Genomic DNA, 22,658 nt, shown 5'->3' with positions numbered 1-22,658 from the left:
GACCAACAGAATCGAACATTTACATACTATTTGACAGTTTGACTCATCTCTCTCTCATCGACCAACTCATTATTCGAATTTTCCAGAACCCACTCTCAAAGTTCTTCTAGATCCTTCTCTCCCCAATCTTTTACTTACTCACCTCAATTCTCTCTTCACCTACGCATTTCAACAAACACTTTCATTTTTCACCTACGCATTTTCACAAACACCTTGATCTCAATGGCACAAGACACCACCGTCACAGTCTACAACACCACCGTAATCACCGATCCAATCCAAAACCCATACTCATTCAAATTAGCCCTCGCACAAACCCTCCGCGGCGGTGCAATTCTCCATGTCACCAATCTCCGTCAAGCCAAAATCGCCGAACAAGCCGGTGCCTGCGCCGTCATAGTTTCCGACCAATCACGCATGACTGATCCTTCCTTAATCAAATCCATCAAACAAACCGTTTCAATTCCCGTCATCTCACCCGCTAGAATCGGCCATTTCGTTGAAGCACAAATCCTCGAAGCCGTCGGCGTCGATTACATCGACGAAAACGAATCTCTTTCTCCCGCCGACGATCAGAATTTCATCAACAAACATAATTTCCGAACACCGTTCATTAGTGGGGCCCGCGACCTCGGCGAAGCGCTTCGTAGAATTAGAGAAGGTGCAGCAATGATAAGGATTCAAGGAGAGTTAACAAATTTAGGTAATGTTTCAGAAACCGTGACGCACGTAAGGTGTTTGATGAAAGAATTGAGGGTTCTTAGTAATATGGATGAGGATGAAGTTTTCACTTTTGCGAAGAAAATTGAAGCGCCTTATGATCTTGTTGCACAAACGAAACAAATGGGTAGACTTCCTGTTGTGCATTTTGCTGCCGGCGGGATTGTGACACCCGCCGACGCAGCTTTGATGATGCAATTGGGTTGTCATGGTGTGTTTGTGGGATCAGAAGTTTTTGGTTATGAAGATTGTTTTAAACGTGTTAAAGGTATTGTTCAAGCTGTTAGGAATTATAATGATCCTCATGTTTTGGTTGAAACTATGATGGGTCTTAATCTTGGTGGTGATAGGATTGAGAATGAATGAGTCATTTTGTGCTGAAAAAGTTTAAGCTTTTTTGGTAACATTGTTATATTTTATTGTTACTCTGTTGTGTTATTATTATCATCATTATTGTACAATAAGAATAATAGCATTAATGTTTTTGTATCAATGAGGATTTTGTATGTAATTAAGCGAATGATATAATATGAGTCTTTTTCTTCTTCTGAATATTGGCATTGTCTTGCATCTGGGTTGCTTTGAATTGCTTACTTAAATTGGTCTTGTGTGTGTGGAAATTAAGAGTGAAATGGTTTCTTTTTGTGAGTTTTGTTATATGGTTTGGTCAAAATTTTCTAGTTCAATTGGTTTTTTGTTGTGAGATTAGAAATTGAAGGTTCCTTTTGATGAGTTTTGTTAATTTTCAGTTCATGATTGCCAAATTGTTTTATAAGTCCTTTGCTACATATACAAGCTTCTCAGGCAATATGAAAAGGATTTGGTAGAACCATTTGGTGCTGAAAATTTCTAGCTTTCTTGGTTACCTTGCTTTCAGTTGGTCGTCTTATACTGCATGAGGAATGTGTATACTCAATGCATGTAAAGAGCACAAATATTTGGCATTAAGTAACAAGTATCAAATATAAGATGTTTGTCAGACATGTAGCAATGGTGAGTTTAGAGGTAACATGGATTCATTGGAATTTTTTCCTAAAGCATCACAGTCAGCTAATAGAAGTAGGATCTGGCAATTATATTGTGTATGAATATAAAATGTTTTATATTGAATATAACATCTGAATTTTGATTGTTTTGAGTTCACCTGCTATCCTAAATTGTTTCCTGAATTTGAACGTTTTCATTGTTAAACAGAAACCTCAGTGTAAATTCATAAGCAGCAAATACAGCACCATTCACAACAAATGCTCTGGAGACTGCAGTTCCTAAACCACGCCACAACACAAGGTATCCTTCTTCTTTGACGCTTTTTACGATACAGTCAAAAACACCGTTGTATTTTAACGAAGACGGTGTTTGAGCTTGTAGCCTTGTCTTTACAACATCAATAGGGTAGCAACAAACCCAACTCGCTACCCCTGCTAATCCTCCAGACACCAACATAGTATTCAAACTTTCTTGACCATCTTTTCTGCAACCTGGATGCAATTGTTCCCTCATGTATTCATATGTCCAGAAGTAAACTCCATGAGAAGGTACATCCCTCATTACAGTGATACCAAGTCCTCGATATATGCCGCGCAAACCCTCTTTTCTCCATATATTTTTAACTACTTTTGAAGGACTTATTCCTGATTCTTTTGACTGGTTTGTGTTTTGCAGTTGAAGTCGAATTTTAATCAGCTCCACAGGGGAAAGCAATAAACTTTGAAGACCCCCTGTGCCCATTCCACCTAATGCAACACTCTTGTAGGATGGAGGGTCTTTAGCAGAATCTGATGAGTCACATGCCCTTGAAAGAACTGCATATGTTTGAAAAACCACAGCATTCTGCCACCGAAAAGCGAAAAAACAATTAAAGACAATGAACTTTACTTGTACTTTAACATCTGACATGAAGGAATGAATAATACTGGTATGGATTAAGGATAAAATAAAACAATGTTACAGTAAAAATTTAAATTTCTTTGATGTTTAATGTTTCAATATCCTCGAATGCCTTATGGCTTATTCATGGCCCAATGGCATTATAGGACCTGGATTTGCTGCGGTAGCAGAATAACAAGGTTTACCAAAGTTATTAATCTCGGTCATTGATTTTAGATCGAACAATCAAAATTATTCACACAGTCAAATGATTTTATCCGTCGATTTAGATCGGACGGTCTAAAACTGTAACTCCGAGCAGGAAATTCATTTCTGGCATTATGGCACCCACAAACTTTTGGTGTCTTGTGCAGTTGTGTTTTCTTTCTTCCCCACCATAGCCAGAATATACTCTGTTCATGTCATTGTATTGGTAGGTGGGTGAACAAAAAATGTTTTGATGCATCTAATGATCTCATTGATTTGCCATCATGAGAAATTATAAAAATTCTCTGTTGGCTAGAGTCACAAATTTTGGTGTCACATTCACAAATAAGTGACCAAAACTTTATAAAATCTTTGAATGACCTCAATTAAGAGTGCAATTAATTATAATTCTGCACAGTGACCTCATCATGAGACATTGAATCACATGACATAGATAGGCCCATGTAACACTGATCAAAACTTTCTGAAATCTAACTGTTTCCACATTTTAGCAGTAAATGGGATTCAGATGCATCCCACCTGGCCCATTTGAAAATATTTAATATTGCTTGAGTTGGAAAAAGGTGTCAACGAGTCAGTAATCCTAATCTTAATTAATTAATCTAATCCTAATCCTTTATCTAAACAATTCAAAAGACAAAGGCAAAATGCGTTTTCAATATTGTTAAATATCATTAAAAAGTAATCATATTCACAAAGGAATTAAACACTCCCATCATTAAGTATATTCCAAATAAAAAAAGTACCAATACAGAATAATTTATTCCCCACAATCACAACCAAATCCTCTCTATCACCCCTGATTTTGTTTATCTTTTTCAAATTCTATCTATCAGATATTCAAACAAACATTTTAGAATCATTATGAAATCAAGATCATGAAAAAGATGGCAAGAAGATTAAGGATGTTTTGTGAAATAATCCACACATACAATACAACATCATGTTAATAAGACACAAAATAAAAACCATATCTAAAAATGAATTATTATCTGATTCACATGAATCCCACTGCAATTTGTGATGATGTGTATGAATGATGATGCATCTAAACTCAATAGACAACAAGAAAGAGCAAAATGACATAAGATATTGTTAGATCCAAAGATCTTATCATATAGTTTTATATCATCTAAATTCACAACAACAAAAAAAAAAGAAGAAAATTTACCTGAAAAGTAACTGATGCCAATGGTGCACCCATTCCACGGTACAAAGAAGCAAATCCTCCTTTAGAAACCATATTTCTAAGGATGCTAAAAGCAGAACCATTGTGACCACTCTGTTGTCTGATTCTAAGGGTATCCAAAGGGTAACCAGAAATTACACCAGCAGTTCCTCCAAATCCACCTGCAACAAATTCTCTACCTGAACTACTTGCAAGAAACTCTGGCCAGAAATCCATTCTTTCTTGCTCTCATTCCTCAAAAACAAATCACCCTTTTGATTTTGTGATTTCCAAACAATGTTATCACTAAAAATATCTATAAAAATTGTATCTTTATAGAGATTTCAATTATGAGCACTTTTTACAAATTTTTCAAATAGAATAAATAAATAAATGATTTTTCTTTAGTTTTTTTCTATCAAAAGATTGAAACTTTTTGCTTAATTTGACAAACCCAAAACAGAAAACAATTCCTTTACGTTCCTATATACATGAATTGTTCATAAGAAAAATTTGACCATTTTTTATGTTATCATATATGATTTGGAGAGAAAAAAGGAAAGATGAAAAAGTTTCAATCCTAACCCTTTGTGATTATATAAAGGGAAAAAAACAAAAGGCACGGGTGGCTATTTTGTTTTTGCTATTTTTGTTGTACAATAGAAAAGAGAAGCACAAAAAAAAAGAAGAGAAGCACACATTTAACCAATCACACTTTTATTTTGATGATGATATATTGATTTAGACACATGTGTGGAAGAGTTTCACATAGGGACTGCAGTAGGAATATAACAAAGTTTGCCATAGTTATTGATTTCGGCAGTTAATTTCAGATCCAATGATTCCGATTATTTACTTCATTCATCCGATGAGAGAAAGTTCACCTTTTAAATTCATTAATAATTTAATGTATTTAATTCATAATATGGTCTATATACATTAGATTTTTAATGAATCTAAAATATAAATTTTCTCTTATATATATGATTAGAGGGAGTACACAGTTAAATGATTCCTATATCGATTTAGGTCTGATGGTCTATGACCGTGAGTTAAAGCAGGAAATCCATTTCGCTATATTGATGACAAAAGTGGAGAATTATGCTAGCAACACACTTTTTCTAATTGGTTGGATTTCAAATGAGTACTAAATTTATGTTGGGTTACATGATTTAGTTGGATCTAGTTGAAAGAGAAGAGTGGGTTGTCAGCATACCTCAAAAATGAATATTTGAATACACATGTCACATGGCAAATATCTTATATACATACTCCCTCCATGTCATAATATAAGCAAAAAAATATTTTCACATTTATTAAGAAATGTCATGTTAACCGGTGTCTCGGGGACATCGGTTAAGGAAGCCAAAAAAAAGAAAGTTTTAAATAGAAAATAACATTTTTTTTTTAATTTTTGAGGAGTTTACTACACCAATTCCAATATCAAATTACCATTTTTGTTTCCTTAACCAGTGTCTCAGGGGCACTATTTAGCATTTTTCTATGGAGAATGTTAACTTGTGCCCTTAAGGGCACATGTTAAGAAGATAAATATGGAAAAATTGAACTTGTGGTGTATTCAATTATCTAAACATTAAATTCTTTGTATCATTAAATGTTATATTTCTATTTTTAGGTAGCTTAACATGTGCCGGGCACAAGTTAACATGACCCTATCTTATACTTGTTGATGATTTATATTTGACGGTCCATATTATAACCTAGTGACATAATCAATACAGAGAATCCTTTTCTTGAAAAGGACAATAACCAATCAATTGAATCATGTTACCAATACATGGTGAACATGTGGAATGGGCTCTCAATCATGGTTGTCCCAATGGAGTTTGGTTCCTGCCTAGTGTTCACCAATGTTTTGAAATTCTTGGGTTGCTTCCAAATAAATTTGGTTTAACCGTTTCATTGTTCCACGTAAGCAAGAGACGTGTAACTGTGAATGAGGCAACTTAGTGCGGTTTGTGATGGAATTATTATAAAGGAAAAAAAAAAAGTTTGAGGGTTGGAGGAACATGAGTTGTTTGCAGAAACCTTTGTTTGTTTGTGTCATGTTGGGTAGATTTTTTTAAGGAAAAATGTTGCAAGTTACATTTTTGTTTGGCAGTGTGACATCACCACCATGGCACCATGCAAACTAGAACTGCGAACTTGTGCAAGTAAGAGCAGTATAGAGAAGTTAAATCTTGGTATAACAATCCAGGTCGTTCATAATAAGTACCGAAATTAATCACCAGTTGAATTAGCTTATTTTTTAGTTTATGCAATTTTTATATATTATTATAAGTTTCTCAAGGTAATTATTTATGATAAAATAACTTATAAAAATACAATATTCACTTGTGAACTTACAAAATAGTATAAAACCTAATTTATATTGTATAAGTTGTTTGCATAAAAACAAAAATAATTTAATCCAAATATGTATAAGTTGATTTTATTATTGGATTAATAAATTACATCATCAAATCTATTTTTTAAAAAAACAAATATTTATTAAGATATTTATATAAAATTATTTTTTTTGGAAGGAATATAATATTAAATAATCAGTTAAAAAATACATAGCGTGGAAAATCACATCACAAAATTCATATTTGGAGGAAGTTTACGACAAGTGGGTGAGAAAAGTCCAGAAACACAGCCAAAAGAAGAATATAAACAAGTTAGTTTTCTTTTATTTTCTTATTTACCTTAATAATTTAATTTTGGTTTTCAGTTGTTTTTGTTGTAGGTTTATATTGGTTAAGAGGTAATTAGAGATGGTGCAATATGTGAAGACCCGATACTCCAAAAATGGCGAAGTATCGTGTCCGATATGTATTTGATACTGATACTTTCCGATACACGTATAGGAGAAGTATCGGAAATTAATATTTTTTTTAAAAAAAATATAATCGATACTTGTCTGATACGCGTATCAAAAAAGTATCGGACAATTAATGCTCTTTGATAATGGAAACATAAGAAAGGAGACTGATACAATTCGTATTTCCTCTTAAGTAGTGGATGTTAGAGTATGATGTTACAAACTATGTGTTTTTTGGGTAGTACGTTTTTTTTTATAAGAAAATTGTTAGTATATTATATTGTTATGTTAATTTTTCTCCTTTGTCAGGACTTGAACTAGATCTCCAACTCCTAAACCCTTAACTCAACTAGCTAAGCTTAACCAGTTGAGCTACCCATCCCACCCATTTTTTTGGTAGTACTTAACTTTAGATATGTAATTGTTACTTGTTTGCTCGTTATGTTTATATATTGTGCATTTATATATATATTTAATTTTTTAACACAAAAAAATATTTAATTTTAAATTTAATTTTTAAATAACGTATCGGGGCCTATCGTATCGCGAATTTTGAGAATTTTCCCATATCAGTGTCGTATCGTATTGGTATCGTGTCACGTATCGAAGCTTCATAGAGTGCAATCGTTAGTGATGTGAATTGCACTTGATAAAGTTATATACAAAACCTATGTACCAAAAAAAAGTTATATACAAAACCTTAAACAAACAAAAAAAGTTATATACGAACTATAGTAGTTTTTGATATTTTTTGTGTAGTTTTGGCAAATCGATAGTTAGAATTTTTTGTGAATTTCTTTTGTAGAATGATCGTCTTGTATTACTTATTTTGACTACTTTTGGGGTAAGATATAGCCCTCATGTACATTTTTTTTTTCTATCTATATTAATATGAGATATAGCTATAAGATGAGAGCGTGTGTGTGCAAACTTAATTTAGATGTCTATCCAATTTTTGATGTCTAGATGTTTTTAATTTATTAAAAAAACATACCATTTATCTTGCTTCCATGTGATTTTATGTACATTCTCTGTATTAGAGTAATTATTTTTACCTTTTATTTGTCTCGTTGCTTGCTACATTTTTTTTTTTCCTTTCAATTTTAGTTAACTAAAATTGTGTTATTTGTCTAGATATACGTAATAACATGTTATGAAGGCATGATGCTATGTTTTGTTTACAGAAATGGACCGTGGAAGAATATCTATGAAACTCATTTAAAAGGAGAAATCAAGAAAGATAACATTTGAAAAGAGAAAGAATGGATTACTGAAAAAAGTGAATGAAAATTCCATTCTATGTGATGTTGATGTTTGTTTAATTCTCTATGCTCCCAATTTGGAAGGTCAAGGATATAATGAACCTGAAACATGGCCTAAAGACACAAGAGAGGTACAAAGAATCCTTCAAAAATACTATAACACTTACACAACAATTGATCGGTGTTCTAAGATCTATGATGTTCATGAGTATTTCAAAGAAAGGATGAAAAAATTCAAATTCGAGATTTTCGAAGTGCGCAAAGATATGTCAACTCATCATTTTATGGGCACACACACAAATGAGAAAAAAAAATAATGATTATACAATTTAATCACATCACTTAACATTAACTCATCATTTTATCTTTTATCTTTAAATTTTTTGAATTTATGTGCATGTGCACAACATGTGTTAACTTATTTAGTGTTGTGCCTAAGTAAAAATTCCTCTCAAAAGCATTAGACACAAAATAATAATAATAATAATAATAATAATAATAATAATAAAACCAACATATTAAGAATAAATTAAAAAATTTGATAATTCCTCATTCATTTTACCAAATACATATGATAAAACAAAATGACACTCAAATCTAATCAAATGAGTTGTTATCATTGTTTTCCAATTCTAGCAACAATTGGTAAGTTACTATTATGAATGAATCAAATAGTCCCAATTTTCCAGAAAAGTATGTATCTTCCCACTCAATATTTCAGTAAGTTAACAACAGGATTGGGGCTGTCGCAGAAAATTTTATCCAATTCTTGTGGGTTTCGAAAAATCCTTCTCATTCTTGACTTTTGGATCGGAATCATCAGTGTTGTGTTCTTCTCCTACTAAATCTTTCAATTTCACAAAATCCTTCTCAACTAATAATCAAATCAAACATTTCAATTATTAATTGTAAAAAATTAGATGTTGTGCTGCTGCGTATCATGCTATGGTTTACAGTGGTTCGGTTCAGAGAGGAAAGGAAAAGAGACGGTTAGTGAAATGAATGAATGAATTGAATTAAAGCAAAATACACTTAGGCGCCTAAACTGCTACTTAACCCGCCCAAGTTCTGTCACTTTTTTCTTTTCTTACTTCTAGGGAAACCATCAATAAGTATGGGATTCTCCTCACTATGCCACATGCAGCAAGAAGGGTCTACATGTAGCTAAAGCATCGACCATACTCCCCCAACCAACCATTTCAGCCTCGAAAATAAATATGATAAAACAAAATAACAATTGGTAAGTTATTATTATGAATGAATGAAATAGTCCTCATTTTCTAGAAAAGTATGAATCAAATTTGGCAAGAGCATTAGAATAGAATTGTTGAAGAGTATCAGTTGGTTCTAACCAACAAAGCATAAGGTATAAAGATAGATAGATAGTATCACAAGAAACATGTAAAATTAATTAAAATTAGACACAAACAATAACTAACTTGTTTGTTTCTGAAAAGGAGGAGGATGAATACTAACTAAGAACAACCACACGGAAAAGGCTAATGTATCATCCATCCCACTAGGCTAAGATGACAACTTCCCAAGACCAGCATTAAGCACAACCAGCCAAGATATATATTAATTAAAATACTATGATTTAGGGATTGTAGCTTTAGGATTGGAATCAGTGTTGTGTTCTTCTCCTACTGAATCTTTTGATTTCGCAAAATCCTTCTCATTCTCAACTAATAATCAAAAGAAAAACAAACAAGAAATCCATTAGAACAGGACCAAACAAGAATGAAACAAACCAGCCAAGATATATAAGAAAGAAAACAATAAATTAATTAAAATATGATTTACGGTTTGTACCTTTAGGATCGGAATCAGTGTTCGGATCTTCACCTGAAGACTCTGAATCCGCCCACTGTTCATGTGCTGGGTAGACATCAGCAAGACAGGGAAACATATCATCGTATTCTTCCCGGGTTAGATCAGCAAGACAGGGAAAAGTGGGCACAAGCTCCTTCATAGGTTTTGGCGGTGAAAGAGCTAGAACAAGGAAAGCATTAAGCACAGCCAGCCAAGATATATATATATATATATATATATATATATATATATATATATATATATATATATGTGTGTGTGTGTGTGTGTGTGTGTGTGTGTGTGTGTGTGTGTGTGTGTGTGCAACCTAAATAAACAACCTAGGAAATAAAAAAAAAGGACAACTTGGGAAAACATATACAATCCAAATTCATCTTTATTTTTTTTTTAAAAAAAAAAAACTATTTTTCTAATTTAAGTAAGCCAAGCCAATGCTATTTGTGGTTATAAACCTGAATATTCATCTACCAAAAAGAAAAACTTTATTCAAGTTCATGGCTTAACTAAAGTGTGAACTACACTTTTATTCAACTTATTTTAATTTCTTATACATGCTCTAGATTATTTTTAATTCATGTAAAGACAAGAAAATAAGAAAACAAGCTTCAGTGGATTTATAAATGCTGCTTGCCTGCTTCGATGTTTGTTTTTTATACATATATAACTAACAAAACAAAGCTTGTAAGAAAAAGATGATGAAACAGGTTTTAAAAAAGAGAAACTATGCAAATGGTAAAACACTGAAAATTTTAAGGAAAGTTAAAATTGTTTCATGGTTTTTTTCTATAAAACTACAAAATTACCCCTTATTTTAAACATACTTAAAATAATGGAAGAATGATATGTTTGTCCAAAATGAAAAGGTGCGCATTGATAATTTACACCTTAATGTTTTTAAGTGGGTGTAAATTAGCAACCCCATTTATATTAATTAAAATATGATTTAGGATCTGTACCTTCAGGATCAGAATCAGTGTTGTCTTCTTCTCCTGCTGAATCTTTCAATTTCGCAAACAAACAAAGAAATCCGTTGGAACCGGAACAAAAAGAACAAAACAAACAAACAAACAAGTTATATAAGAAAGAAAGAAAGAAAGAAAGAAAGGATGAATCGTGGTCTTTGCGAAGGGCCAGGGGGCTGGAATTGGAGACACACAAATAATGACAAGTTCAACTTTAGGACTAGATATAAGATAATTAAATTCATTTTTTCATAGAATTTTACATGTAAATAGTTCATTTCCAGAGGCTTCTATTCTAACCAACAAAGTAAAAGGTGTGCCCCAAGCTCCTAACCATGGCATGCCACATGCAAGAAGGGTCTACTTGTAGCCTCGAAAATACATATGATAAAACAGAATTACACTCAAATCTAATCAAATGATTTGTTATCATTGTTTTCCGATTCTAACCAACAAAGCATAAGTTATATATATATATATATATATATATATATATATATATATATATATATATATATATATATATATATAGATAGATAGATAATCTAGTCTCACAAGAATCATGTAAAATTAATTAAAATTAAACACAAACAATAACTAACTTGTTTGTTCCTGAAAAGGAGGAATAATAACTAAGAACAACCACACAGAAAAGTCTTAGGGTTTATACCTTTTGGATTGGAATCAGTGTTGTCTTCTTCTCCAACTGAATCTTTCAATTTCGAAAAATCGTTCTCATTCTCGACTTTAGGAACAGAATCATCAGTGATGTGTTCTTCTTCTCCTACTAAATCTTTCAATTTCGCAAAATCCTTCTCAACTAATAATCAAATCAAACAAGAAATTATTAATTGTAAAAAATTAGATGTTGTGGTGCTGCGTATGGTGCTCTGGTTTACGGTGGTTCGTACCTGAATCGTGGTCTTTGCGGAGCGCGAGGTGGCTGGAATCCGAGACGCCAGACATCGCCGTCAGGTAGCTGCTGCGGCGGTTCAGTTCAGAGAGGAAAGGAAAAGAGACGTTAGGGTTGTGAAATACATTTAGCCGCCTAAACTGCTACTTAACCCGCCAAGTTTTGTCACTTTTTTTTTTCTTTTTCGTTTACTAAATCCATTCATCTTCTTAGTTCCTCTTTAATTAATTCCCACTTTTTTTTTTAAGCAATTAATTCAACATTTTTTTAACTTCCTTTCAATCTAAATAAGTGATTTTCACATAGATATTAAGTCTGTCTTTTCCTTTCAATCTCCATAATTTTTTAACTTCCTTAATTACTTCCTAAATTTGATTAAAATAACCAACTTAAAACTTTAAAAACATAAGAGACTAAATTAAAATATAAAATAAATACATGAAGCAAATATGCGATTAATCCATTTTTTTAATACTACTTATTAGTTTAATTTAATCTTATTTTTCCTATTTTATATGTTTTAAATATAATTAATAATTGTCATTCCAAATATTAATTTTTAATATGTTATATATGTTATTTGTCCTCTTACCTATATATTGTAGACATTGTTAGGGTTATGTAAGTAATACATAACTACTGTATTGAAAACAAGTCATCTTTTTGTGAATCCTTATATGTAGTGCTTCTCGACATTTTCTTATCATGTATCATCTATATGTATATTAAAAAATATGGAAGAAACCGGAACCACTTGTTGTTAGAACTCGCTCCGAGTTTTAGATTATTAGGACCCACTTCTTCTAAGAACCAGATGGTGAAAAAAAAAAAAATGAAAAGTGTCAAAATAATATCTTTCATTTTAATTGAGGCATAAATCATGCGTCATGCTAACTATTGTTTCCGGAACACTAGTTAACGATACCAGAAGAAATAATTTTTGCATTGAAAATAACATTCTAGCTTTATACTTATAAAAAGTAGATTACATAATTTCCAATATATTCATATCTTATTAATGTAGTAGTAACTAATTTATTACTGTATAATTTTTTTTTTACTTTTTAGATTCATGGAATGATTGATGTATTTGATATAATTTTTAGACTAAATATATTAAACATTCTATGAATCTAATTAATATCTACCGGCTTCATCCCTAATTATAAGATTTTATTTGACACAAAATTGAAATGACAAATCTATCATAAATCTACACGCACAAGTGAAAAAGTCCGGAGTTTGCCCGAGTATTACATTTTCTTTTTTCAATTTTATATTTATGAATTGAGATTTGAGGCGGTGGACTATTTATTTGACCACTTACCAAGTTTTTTTTTTGAAGCCACCACTTACCAAGTTACCACTACCGACCTTTTGTTTTGTTTTGGTAGGAGCTAACTACTATTTTTCACCTTGTTTTTTATTTTGAAAATCCTTTTGTGTGTTTTTTTATTAAAAAATATACTTGCGTTTTTTTTTTCCCACATGACCGACTTAAATTTGTTTGTTTATTTTAAACTAAAAAAAATAATTTTAGTCTTAAGTTCTTAACCCAACAAAATGTTTAGTTCCATCTTAATTTTTTTTCTTCACATGACCGACTTAATTTTGTTAACAAAAAATAAATTAAAATAAAATCTTTAATTTTTTTTACATAAAAATTTATAAATAATTTATTTTATATTAAAAATTTATAAACATGAAAACAAAAAACGATTAAAAAATATGAAAATATAAAAGAATTTGATTAAAAATATGGACAAAAAATCGTGATAGAAAATATTTGAGAACTAAAAATTATTGAAATTTTTTATAGAAACCAAAAACAAAATTCAAGAAATGATAAAAACTTACTATTTAACTATATTGAGTGCAAAAAGGAGTAAAGTTAGTTTAGCCTCATAGTATATGTCACATTTTCTCAATGTAATTTTTTCTCGTAATTATACTTTTGGTCCCTTATCTTTATTTTAAGTTTTAAGTTAATCCTTTATATTTTAAAACTTTCATATTGGTCCCTTATCTTTTCTTTCGTTGCATTAGTTAGTCCTTCCGTCAAATTTTAGGTTTCAAGTTGGTTTCTTATGTTTGTTTTATGTTTCAAGTTAGTCCCTTATGTTTTATTTTAGCTATCAAGTTGGTCCTTTATGTTTTAATTTTATTTTTTTAATTAAAAGAAAATGACATAAAACATGACTGGGGCCAAACTTAACTTAAAACTTAAAGAAAATAATATAAGGGATCAATACGAAACTTTTAAAGGATAAAGACAAACTTAAAACCTAAAATAAATATAAGAGACAAAAAGTGTAATTAAGCATAAAATTTATTATTGCATTTTTCATTCATTAAACTTAACTATATTATTTATTTGACAAAAAAAAAATTATAAGATAAATCTATACAACAAAAAATTGTAAGATAAACAAGTAGTAAATATTAAAAAAAATAAAATTTGTCAAAAATAAAAAATAAACATGTAAAAAATATTATCCCTTTATTTATTATTTATTACTCTTATTTTAGAGGGCAATTTCATAAGAAAGAGGAGAATAACGAAAGGTAGGGATTAAGATTGGGTCGCAGCAAGAAAATGGCCATGGCTTCCTTCTTCACCCTAAATCCCACTCTCACTCCTCTTTCTTCTTCTCTTAAACCTAATCTTCCTTCTTCTTCTTCTTCCAATTTCTCTTGTAACTGTCGATTACCACCCGTTATCGTCTCTTTTTCTCCGCTTCGTCGTTTTTCGAGGCATGTTGTTCGTATGGCTCCTGAAGGAGAGAAGTTAACTCGCCGTTCCCCTATCGATTTCCCAGTCGTAAGATTTTCCATATCTTCTTTTCAATTTCAATTTTATTATAGGGATAAATAAAGTTGGTCAATTTTTATTTTCAGTAGTTTAATTGAATATGCTATCGTTAGATGCAATTAGATTATTGTGATGATGAAATTTAATATTATCATTTTATTTATTTTTATGTTGAAGAAACAATTTTTCTGATGAGTTTTGTGTGTTTGCAGTTAAGATGTTTGAATTTTTTTTTTTTTGGTTTTTGTTGTTTTTATTCTCTTATGCAGAGTTGAGTTGAAGTACATGATGAATATTTTTTCACAGCAAAAAAGAATGTTGAGTTATTCTGGTGTGATTTGTATAGAAGAGAATTTTGTCTTTGATAAAATCGTTAGGTTTTGTGTAAGAAAATATAGAAGGGAAGGGTTTTTTAGGGAGGGAAAGGATAACAATTTATGATGTCTCGTCAAGCAGGCCACGTGGATTGGCCAGGGTCTTCTTCGGCCCTCGATCCTGGAGCCTTCGGAGTATCTTTTTTATAGGCGCCTCTATCTGTTTGAATGTTAGAATTTGTTGGTTTATTTGTTAAGAGATTTTGTGTTTTGGTAAGTTAAGGCTATTTTGATAGTTTATACGATTTCGTTGTGCATATTTCAAAGCAAAAGATGAATTGCTTCCTCTTTCACCTTTGATGATTGATTCTGGCCTAATAGTCTGTACAATTAACCGCACTACCATTTCTGTAAATTTGTCCCCAATCTAGTGGCTCTGATTGTAATATTTAAATTGGGTTGGGGGTGATGTTACGTTCTGTTTAGTTCTTTTCCTTCAAATACACTGGCTGATGGATTTTTTATTATGTATACTGACAGGAGTGGGAAAAACCTAAGCCAGGGCGAAGACCAGATATATTCCCTCAATTTAGTCCGATGAAGACACCTTTGCCGCCTCCAATGCCTGCAGATGATCCTCTTCAAGAGGAGGAAGAAGAGGAAGAACAGAGAGAGCAAGAGGGAGAGGAAGAGGAAGATCCTAATCAGCAGGAATAGCGTAGTAAAAGACTTGTCTTGAATTTTGCAGTTATCTTGATATGTCACTAGGGTAGTGCTGCTTGCTGAATTTAATGTAATGTAATGTAAGGGCATATTATATGAATCATAAGTGAAGTTTAAGCTTTCTTCAATTTTCCTACCCGCCAGCCACTTGCACTGTATACCATTAGTTTAATTTACCCCCCAATAAGACAATTTGTTCACCTATTACTGATTGTTTGGTCAGGGTATTATACGGCTACTTGATCAATCTTTTTCACAATTATACCATCAGTTTGATGGTCCTTAATTTATAGTTTCAAGATGCAACTTTGATGTTGAGTGAGTATATGAGTATTCCTGATCAGCTGGTTATATCAATTCATGTAAGTGGTTAAATCAGTTGGTTTTAGGGGTGATCGTATCCGAACCAATCCAAAAGTAAAACCGCAAATCGAACCAAACCAAACTGAAAACCGCAAAAACCGCATTTGGTTTGGATGTATTTGGATGGCTTTCTTACTGAACCGCAAAAACCGCGGATAACCGCAAAAACCGCATTAAGTTACTATTATATATTTATATTCCAATATCGTAAAAGAAAATATATTTATATTCCAATATACATGCCCAATTACCAAGTCAGTCGACCAAATTAATCGAACTTCAAGTTGTTTTTATTTTTTGTACTGAAATTTTATTTTGGTGTTGTAATGTTATTTTAAATAAACAAATTTTATCGGTACCGTGTTGTTATTTTGAAAATTCAATTTTTTTATATATTTAAAATTGTAAGTTACTATAATGTTATTTTGGATAAATAATTTTTGTTGGTACTACAATGTTATTTTGGAACTTCAATTATTTATTTTTTTTTATGCTTAAAATTGTTCGGTACAATCATTATGTTTTAAACCGCACCAACCGAATCGATCCAAACCGCATTGGTTTGGTTTGGTTTGGATGACTTTTTAAAAATCAACCGAACCAAACCGAACCGCATGCATTTTTATCTCGCGGTTAGGATGACTTTTATGCTCAAAACCGAACCAAACCGCACCGCGATCACCCCTAGTTGGTTTATTGATTAAATTAGTTCCTCCTTAATTACTTGAGATGTAACTGTGTGAAGCAACCTGTATTCAAGACTTTGATTGAATTGACAGAGAGATGAAAGAAATAAACTTGGAGATACAATAACTTTGAAATGAAATAAGACAAGACTAAGTTTTATTATTATTTGAATTATTTAAAATAAAATGTATTTCTTGTACCAAAAAAAAATGCATTTCATTTTTCTAAAAGAAAAACTGTCTTCTTTCTTACAGAATATATGTAAGTTTATGTTTTTCCCATTACATTGTAAAAATACTTGAACAAAAGTATTCTGTTCCATGTCCTAATTGAGCTAAAGTTGGATGTAACTACTCTAATTTTAACTCCTTTAACAGAACAATGCTTACATTTGATTCATTACAACTGAAGAAATGATGAAGGCAGAGAAGGAAGAGTGGAATTCCACATTCGCAATTAAGAATTAATGAAATCATCTTTTTTAATGCATTAAGAATTACTTATTCCATTCTTCTACTTTATTATACTGTCAGTCAACTAATTTTCTCCCATAGATTCTGAAATATGATGTTCATGAGCCATGTCTAAAGTATTGGTAAATTAGAGTAGTTACAACTATTATCTTTAGTTTAGTAATTAATAACACTAATTCTATCTGTGATAAGAGATCTAATGTTAACTATCTTTTTTTTTTTGTTGACAAAATGTTAACTATCTTAATCTGTATATCTTTTGCCTTAACCAGCACATGCCCTGCATCAAACAATTTTGATTATGACACTTAATAATTCAGTAGTACCAACCAACAGGTTATTGTATAACAAAGTTCATGCTTCCATATTTAGTTATAGATTTGTTACATTGTGCATGTTTCTAACTACTTTGAAGGGGTACTAACTTAGCTTTCAGTCCAAAGGTTTATAATACTTGTTTGATCACTTCAGCATGAACGTAAAGATGGTTCCTAGTGATTCAGCTGGCGCAGTTACTTTCTATTCTTATTTGAAAAAATTGTTATCTGGTTCTATTTTTAGTTTTCGGTTGTAATGTTTTATATTTGTGAGTGTGACATTTGTTGTGATTGGAAATTTACAGTTATCTTTCCAAAATGCAGAACAGGACAACCCTACATTTTGCTAACAAATGTGTTTATTGGTGGCCAAGGTAATAAAGAACAAAAGATCTATTTCTGGTTTGATTTTACAAAAGACTTCAACAGTAATGTAGTTCATAGTTGGCCAAATGGTGAAGTATGTATTGATTCTGAGATTCCTTTTTTTCTTTTTACCCTTGATTCATGATTAATAACCATGCATCTTTTTACTGCAGGTTTCTTTTTCCATTGTAAAGTTTCATAAGCAAGTTTCTCCAACATTGATACCAAGCAGCCATAACATTCCTAGTAAAGTTGATTGGAATATTGCTGTTAATAGAGCTTTGCAGATGATATAGAGCGAAATGATTCTTTGCTGTCCAAGGTAAAAACATGCTGCTTATTTTGTCCAATTTTTTTCTCTCTTGCTTCTTCTTTATTAGATTTTATATAATTCCTTGTGTTGCAAGAAACCATTTGAAAAGCTCAATTTCTTTTGTCATATAGGAAACTCAGGTTGTGTGCTAGCAGTCTAGCACGGAGCAAAAGATGTTGTGAATATTGAGGATTCAGGTTCAAAAGGAGTACGCACTAGAAGGGGTCAGTCTTTGCAAACTTCTAGTATCATAATATACCAACTGTAGTAGGTCCCAGTGGAACTAAACAAACTCCAATTGTAGTGCCACAAAATAAATTTGCTGCCCTCGAGAATTTTGCTGATGCATCACAAGAAGATGATTTGATTATAGAACAAGTAGATAACATCGATGCAGCCAGAGATGATCTCAGCTCGCAAGTGTCTGAGTTTGTGGATGCTACTCAAATGAATGGCGAGGAGGATGATAAAAAATTAAAGACAACTGTTTCTGAAAGAATTCAACAAGATATGGATTTCTTGAATAAATCATGGGTTAATATGGCAGAGAATGATGACGCGGAAGCTAGACTTTTAATTGAGCTTGAAAATTCTTCTCAATAACCACCAATTCACCACCAGGTCAAAGAAGAAAAAGTTTCATCTCAACAATCTCCAGATGGACAAGGAACCAAGTTTGTTCACTCAAAGATGTTATCAATGCTGTCATGGAATTTTTTACTTCAGGTTGGATTAGGCCAAATTTCGATGCAAATTCTTTGGTGCTTATTCCAAAGTTCCCCAATGCCGAATCCGGTGACCAGTATAGACCCATTTCTATTGCAAATTTTAAGTTCATAATTATTTCTAAAGTGCTTTCTGACAGACTTGCTAAAATCATGCCTTCAATTGTGTCGAAAGAGCAACGGGGTTTTATTCAAGGCAGGAACATTAAGGATTGTATTTGTTTAGCCTCTGAAGCAGCCAATTTATTGCACAACAAAGCCTTTGGAGGTAATTTAGCTCTAAAGATAGACATTTCTAAAGCTTTTGATACTCTAGAATGGGATTTTATTCTGAAAGTGATTAAAGGCTCTGGTTTTAATGAAATATTATGTAATTGGATTGAGGCTATATTGAGGTCAGCTACTCTTTCAATTTCCATCAATGGCACTCGTCAAGGCTAATTTGCTTGCACTAGAGGGGTTAGGCAGGGTGACCCTCTTTTCCCTCTTTTAATATGTCTGGCAGAAGATGTTCTAAGTAGGGGGTATCAAAGCTAGTTGCAGATGCTGATGACATTATGGTGTACCGTAAGGGCTCCCTCTATCTGGTCTTGGAAGGATGATTTGTGTGGTGTTCCGTTATATATATAATTGTAAGTGTGGAGAAGTGAAGAATTCTAGGTTCGAACTCCCTGCATATTAACTTTCTTGCCGCTAACAATTGAGCCGTAATTACTGAACTAACATTATATTTGCTTTCATTATTCCACCAATCAATTCTCTTCTCTAATCAGTGTATTATTATTATTTAACAAATTATCTAACCTTAACCATTAGTTAATTAATACAATTGCAGATAGTAAAATGCTGCAGCCACAAGCCAAATGATCCTATCATCAGTCTAAAGAAACCAAATTTGGCACTGCCCATTGGAGCACTTCTCTTGGCCTTGGTGAGATTATTATACTCTTGTAAAAACAAAAAGTTTCAAATTGTGGTTGCGGCCAGCTGAGAATCTTTATACTTCGAAAGAAATGACTTCAATCGGGATTGAAATGCCGTTGTTGAACCTCTGAAACCGTTACATTTGTGACTGTAACTATAGTTACGGACTGCAATTTAAATGTAAACAGCAACCAAAATTAGAGTCTCTAATTTTGTCCGTTACTAAATTTAGTGACGAAATTAGGGAGATATCTTATATATTAACTTTAAATTTTGGTTGTTAATTTAATCAAATTATTTTAAGTAGTGTGTTAACATAGACAAAAGGTGGTTATTTGAACAGGCAGAGAATCCAGCAGCATTAGCAAAAATAAAGATTGATACAATCAAATTGAACAAGATGTGTTGAGCAATTCCTGTCACAAATTCAAATTAACACAATTGGCTAAGTCAACTAAGTCCTTGGCAAAAGTATGCAAAGAGAGTTAAGAAACCACTTTGGCAATATTAGGCCAAAATTTAAATTCAAGCAACCAAAATAATTGCTTCCACATATGATTGGTGGTTAAGGAGAAATGAGGAACCAAAGTCTTTAAATATATCTAGTTATGAATCATACTTGTAGCTTATGCAAACACAGGTCAACTATGGGTGGTCTCGATTGTTTAGAAGGGTATTGATAGAAGCTTGAGGTGGAGTTGGTGGAAGGGTAGGTTAAAACGGAAATCCAATAGAAGGGGGGAGAGCCTCCATAGTAGAGGAGAAACAACATCAGAAAACTAGGGAGGGAAAACTAGTGTGACATGACCAGATATGTAATTTGATTCAACTAACTTAACTTCATAATTACAGGTGTAGTTTGTCAAAAAAAATTACAGGTGTAGTTGCCTCATTGGCATTTTGCCAGGCATATTTTAAGACTCAACAGAAGCAAGAACATCAAAAATAAATGGTCAAACTAAAGTAAACCTCAAAGTAGCATTGACCTCAACTATTGTGTCATCTGAACAGCTTTTGAGCTAAAGTGTACAACGTCAGGAATGCATAATATTTTCCAAGTGCTCAGAACTGGGAGTTGATAAGTTCAGAGAGATTCTTAAAATCCAGAGATTCCAAATTGGGGTACAGAACAACAGCACCAACAGCCGCAGCAAGAACGGCAAAGGTCAAACATGCCTTACACCCAAGGCCTTGCAAAACTCTTCATGCGATTATCTTACAATATTTATCTGCATCCTTGAAGTGTGCATGATGAGCAGCATCAGTCTCAGTTGCCAATGCCTTCTTATTCTGCAGCCAAAACAGTTAAATCATCATATACAAAGTTCAAACATCCATGTCAAAATGATTGGTAGGTGATCCCAGATGCAATAAACAGATAGTATATATTACGCAGACAGATGGCTGAAAACTACCTTTTTCCTAAAATGCTTTAGGATCTTCCTAAGTGGCTCATAAGGTGACAATTTTGTAGCTTGCACCTCCAAATCATCAGAAATCTTCTTTAAAACTGCAACACTTCCTACAATGTTGTACTGATAAACTTTTTCCTGCCCATATAAAATATAAAGAATAAGAACAAATAAGTAGAGTGTCATGATTGCTGTGTATAAATAAAATTTTGAAAAGAAAAAAATAAATAATCTCTTGCAATAAATTTTCTTGCTCTCCGTAAAAGAGGTAAGAAAAACCTTGCAAGATCTTAATATGCTTCTAGATCAAAAGAGATTACTCACCCATTGCTCGTAGCATTTAGTGCTTCGGCTAAAACACCAAATCACAATACTGACTGCTTCTTTTGATAATTCAGGATTGTCTGAAAAATAGAAATGTTTCATAATCATCTAAGCAAGAAAAGAGAGCGGCAATCAGACACTAAAATTGGGCTTCCATACCTTTCCTGCTGCTTCGATGGCAGAACTGAATATCTGCTGTATTGCTTCACTTCCAGGAGAACCACCAAGAGCCACCTCTCTCAGAATGGGATACATGAGCGCAAATCTTTCTGTAGCCTGTATAAAAGCAACGTATTGGCATCAGTTTCAAAGCTTAAGAGCTATGACACATCCAAATGCAAAAATTACCAGAAGCACCCGAACATCTATCTTCACTCTGTGTGAAGATGGGAAAGTAACATGGATCAAAGTTTCAAATGCTGGAGGAGGAATTAACTGTTCCCCTCTTCTTACAGCACCATTAACCAAAACAGGCCGTGCTTCAGGAGTAGACAAGATTCTGCAAGAAAATCACAAAAAATAATGGTGAAGATGGCAACAGCAATAGTGAGAAAGGGGTGGAAGGAAAGGATGCCACAAATATTTACATACTTTTCCACAAGCTGCAAAACAAGATCCCTGGATTGTGGGTTGCCACTTTCGCCAACCACTATAGGTAGGAGAATCCGCGACCAAGCATACAAACCTACTGAGAGATCTCCTACTGAAGCCTACATAGAAATGTTTTAATATTAAGCATTAGCACGATGAAGGGGTAAAATACTATAGCTATTCTTTCGAAAGGATAACAAATAACTCCTTTTTTCTATTTCTAATGAGTCCACTTAGTTGATCTGGCAGCTACTCCTTACCTGAGCAACCATCCATGTAATCACTAGAAGTTTAAATTGTCCTTGATATTTTGTATTCTCCCTCAATTTGGGCAATACAGAAATAAGAGCATCAGGCTTTCGGCGCAATACCATCGCTAAACCAACAAACTTTGCAACCTGCAGGTCATGTAAAATCAATTTCAATCTACATCTCAAAAACAGGGAAAAGAAAAACATACTTCCATTTAAGAAAAACATTGCAACCAGCAAAACTTATCTCACTAGGTCAAGTTGGCTACATCGATCAAATGCCCCTCCAA

The 22,658-nt window shown here is 32.5% G+C and overlaps 4 protein-coding genes and 1 pseudogene across 7 annotated transcripts; 2 read left to right on the top strand and 3 right to left on the bottom strand.

The window, feature by feature from the left end:
* Window positions 1–3: 3 nt before the first annotated feature.
* LOC123921639 (pyridoxal 5'-phosphate synthase-like subunit PDX1.2) lies at window positions 4–1,272 on the top strand. Its single transcript, XM_045974267.1, has one exon. It carries the CDS (start codon window positions 223–225, stop codon window positions 1,084–1,086), a length of 864 nt encoding a protein of 287 aa, XP_045830223.1. The 5' UTR covers window positions 4–222; the 3' UTR covers window positions 1,087–1,272.
* Window positions 1,273–1,787: 515 nt separating this feature from the next.
* LOC123921638 (mitochondrial arginine transporter BAC2-like) lies at window positions 1,788–4,761 on the bottom strand. The gene is made up of 2 exons (XM_045974266.1): window positions 3,986–4,761; window positions 1,788–2,550 (listed from the first exon to the last, which is right to left on the bottom strand). Exons 1-2 carry the CDS (start codon window positions 4,217–4,219, stop codon window positions 1,873–1,875), a joined length of 912 nt encoding a protein of 303 aa, XP_045830222.1. The 5' UTR covers window positions 4,220–4,761; the 3' UTR covers window positions 1,788–1,872.
* A 4,598-nt stretch (window positions 4,762–9,359) lies between these two features.
* Window positions 9,360–11,963, bottom strand: LOC123921637. 4 transcript variants are annotated; one of them, XM_045974261.1, is made up of 5 exons: window positions 11,772–11,963; window positions 11,526–11,680; window positions 10,855–10,900; window positions 9,881–10,060; window positions 9,360–9,753 (listed from the first exon to the last, which is right to left on the bottom strand). In XM_045974261.1, the coding sequence occupies exons 1-5, from the start codon at window positions 11,824–11,826 to the stop codon at window positions 9,659–9,661; spliced, it is 531 nt and encodes a 176-aa protein (XP_045830217.1). In that variant the 5' UTR covers window positions 11,827–11,963; the 3' UTR covers window positions 9,360–9,658. The 4 variants fall into 4 exon arrangements, with proteins under 4 accessions (XP_045830217.1, XP_045830220.1, XP_045830218.1 ...); XM_045974264.1 differs by having other exon boundaries at window positions 11,526–11,682; window positions 11,807–11,963; XM_045974262.1 differs by having other exon boundaries at window positions 10,855–10,896; window positions 11,531–11,680; window positions 11,772–11,961.
* A 2,333-nt stretch (window positions 11,964–14,296) lies between these two features.
* Window positions 14,297–15,869, top strand: LOC123921636 (probable serine/threonine-protein kinase DDB_G0281745). The gene is made up of 2 exons (XM_045974260.1): window positions 14,297–14,594; window positions 15,440–15,869. The coding sequence occupies exons 1-2, from the start codon at window positions 14,370–14,372 to the stop codon at window positions 15,614–15,616; spliced, it is 402 nt and encodes a 133-aa protein (XP_045830216.1). The 5' UTR covers window positions 14,297–14,369; the 3' UTR covers window positions 15,617–15,869.
* A 4,665-nt stretch (window positions 15,870–20,534) lies between these two features.
* Window positions 20,535–22,656, bottom strand: LOC123921632 (annotated as a pseudogene).
* Between the last annotated feature and the right edge of the window lie 2 nt (window positions 22,657–22,658).

Source organism: Trifolium pratense, linkage group LG4 (genome assembly GCF_020283565.1).
Source record: "Trifolium pratense cultivar HEN17-A07 linkage group LG4, ARS_RC_1.1, whole genome shotgun sequence".
NCBI classification, from domain to species: domain Eukaryota; kingdom Viridiplantae; phylum Streptophyta; class Magnoliopsida; order Fabales; family Fabaceae; genus Trifolium; species Trifolium pratense.
The sequence above is the reverse complement of the archived record's forward strand: the minus strand, read 5'-3'. Positions and strand labels throughout refer to the sequence as shown.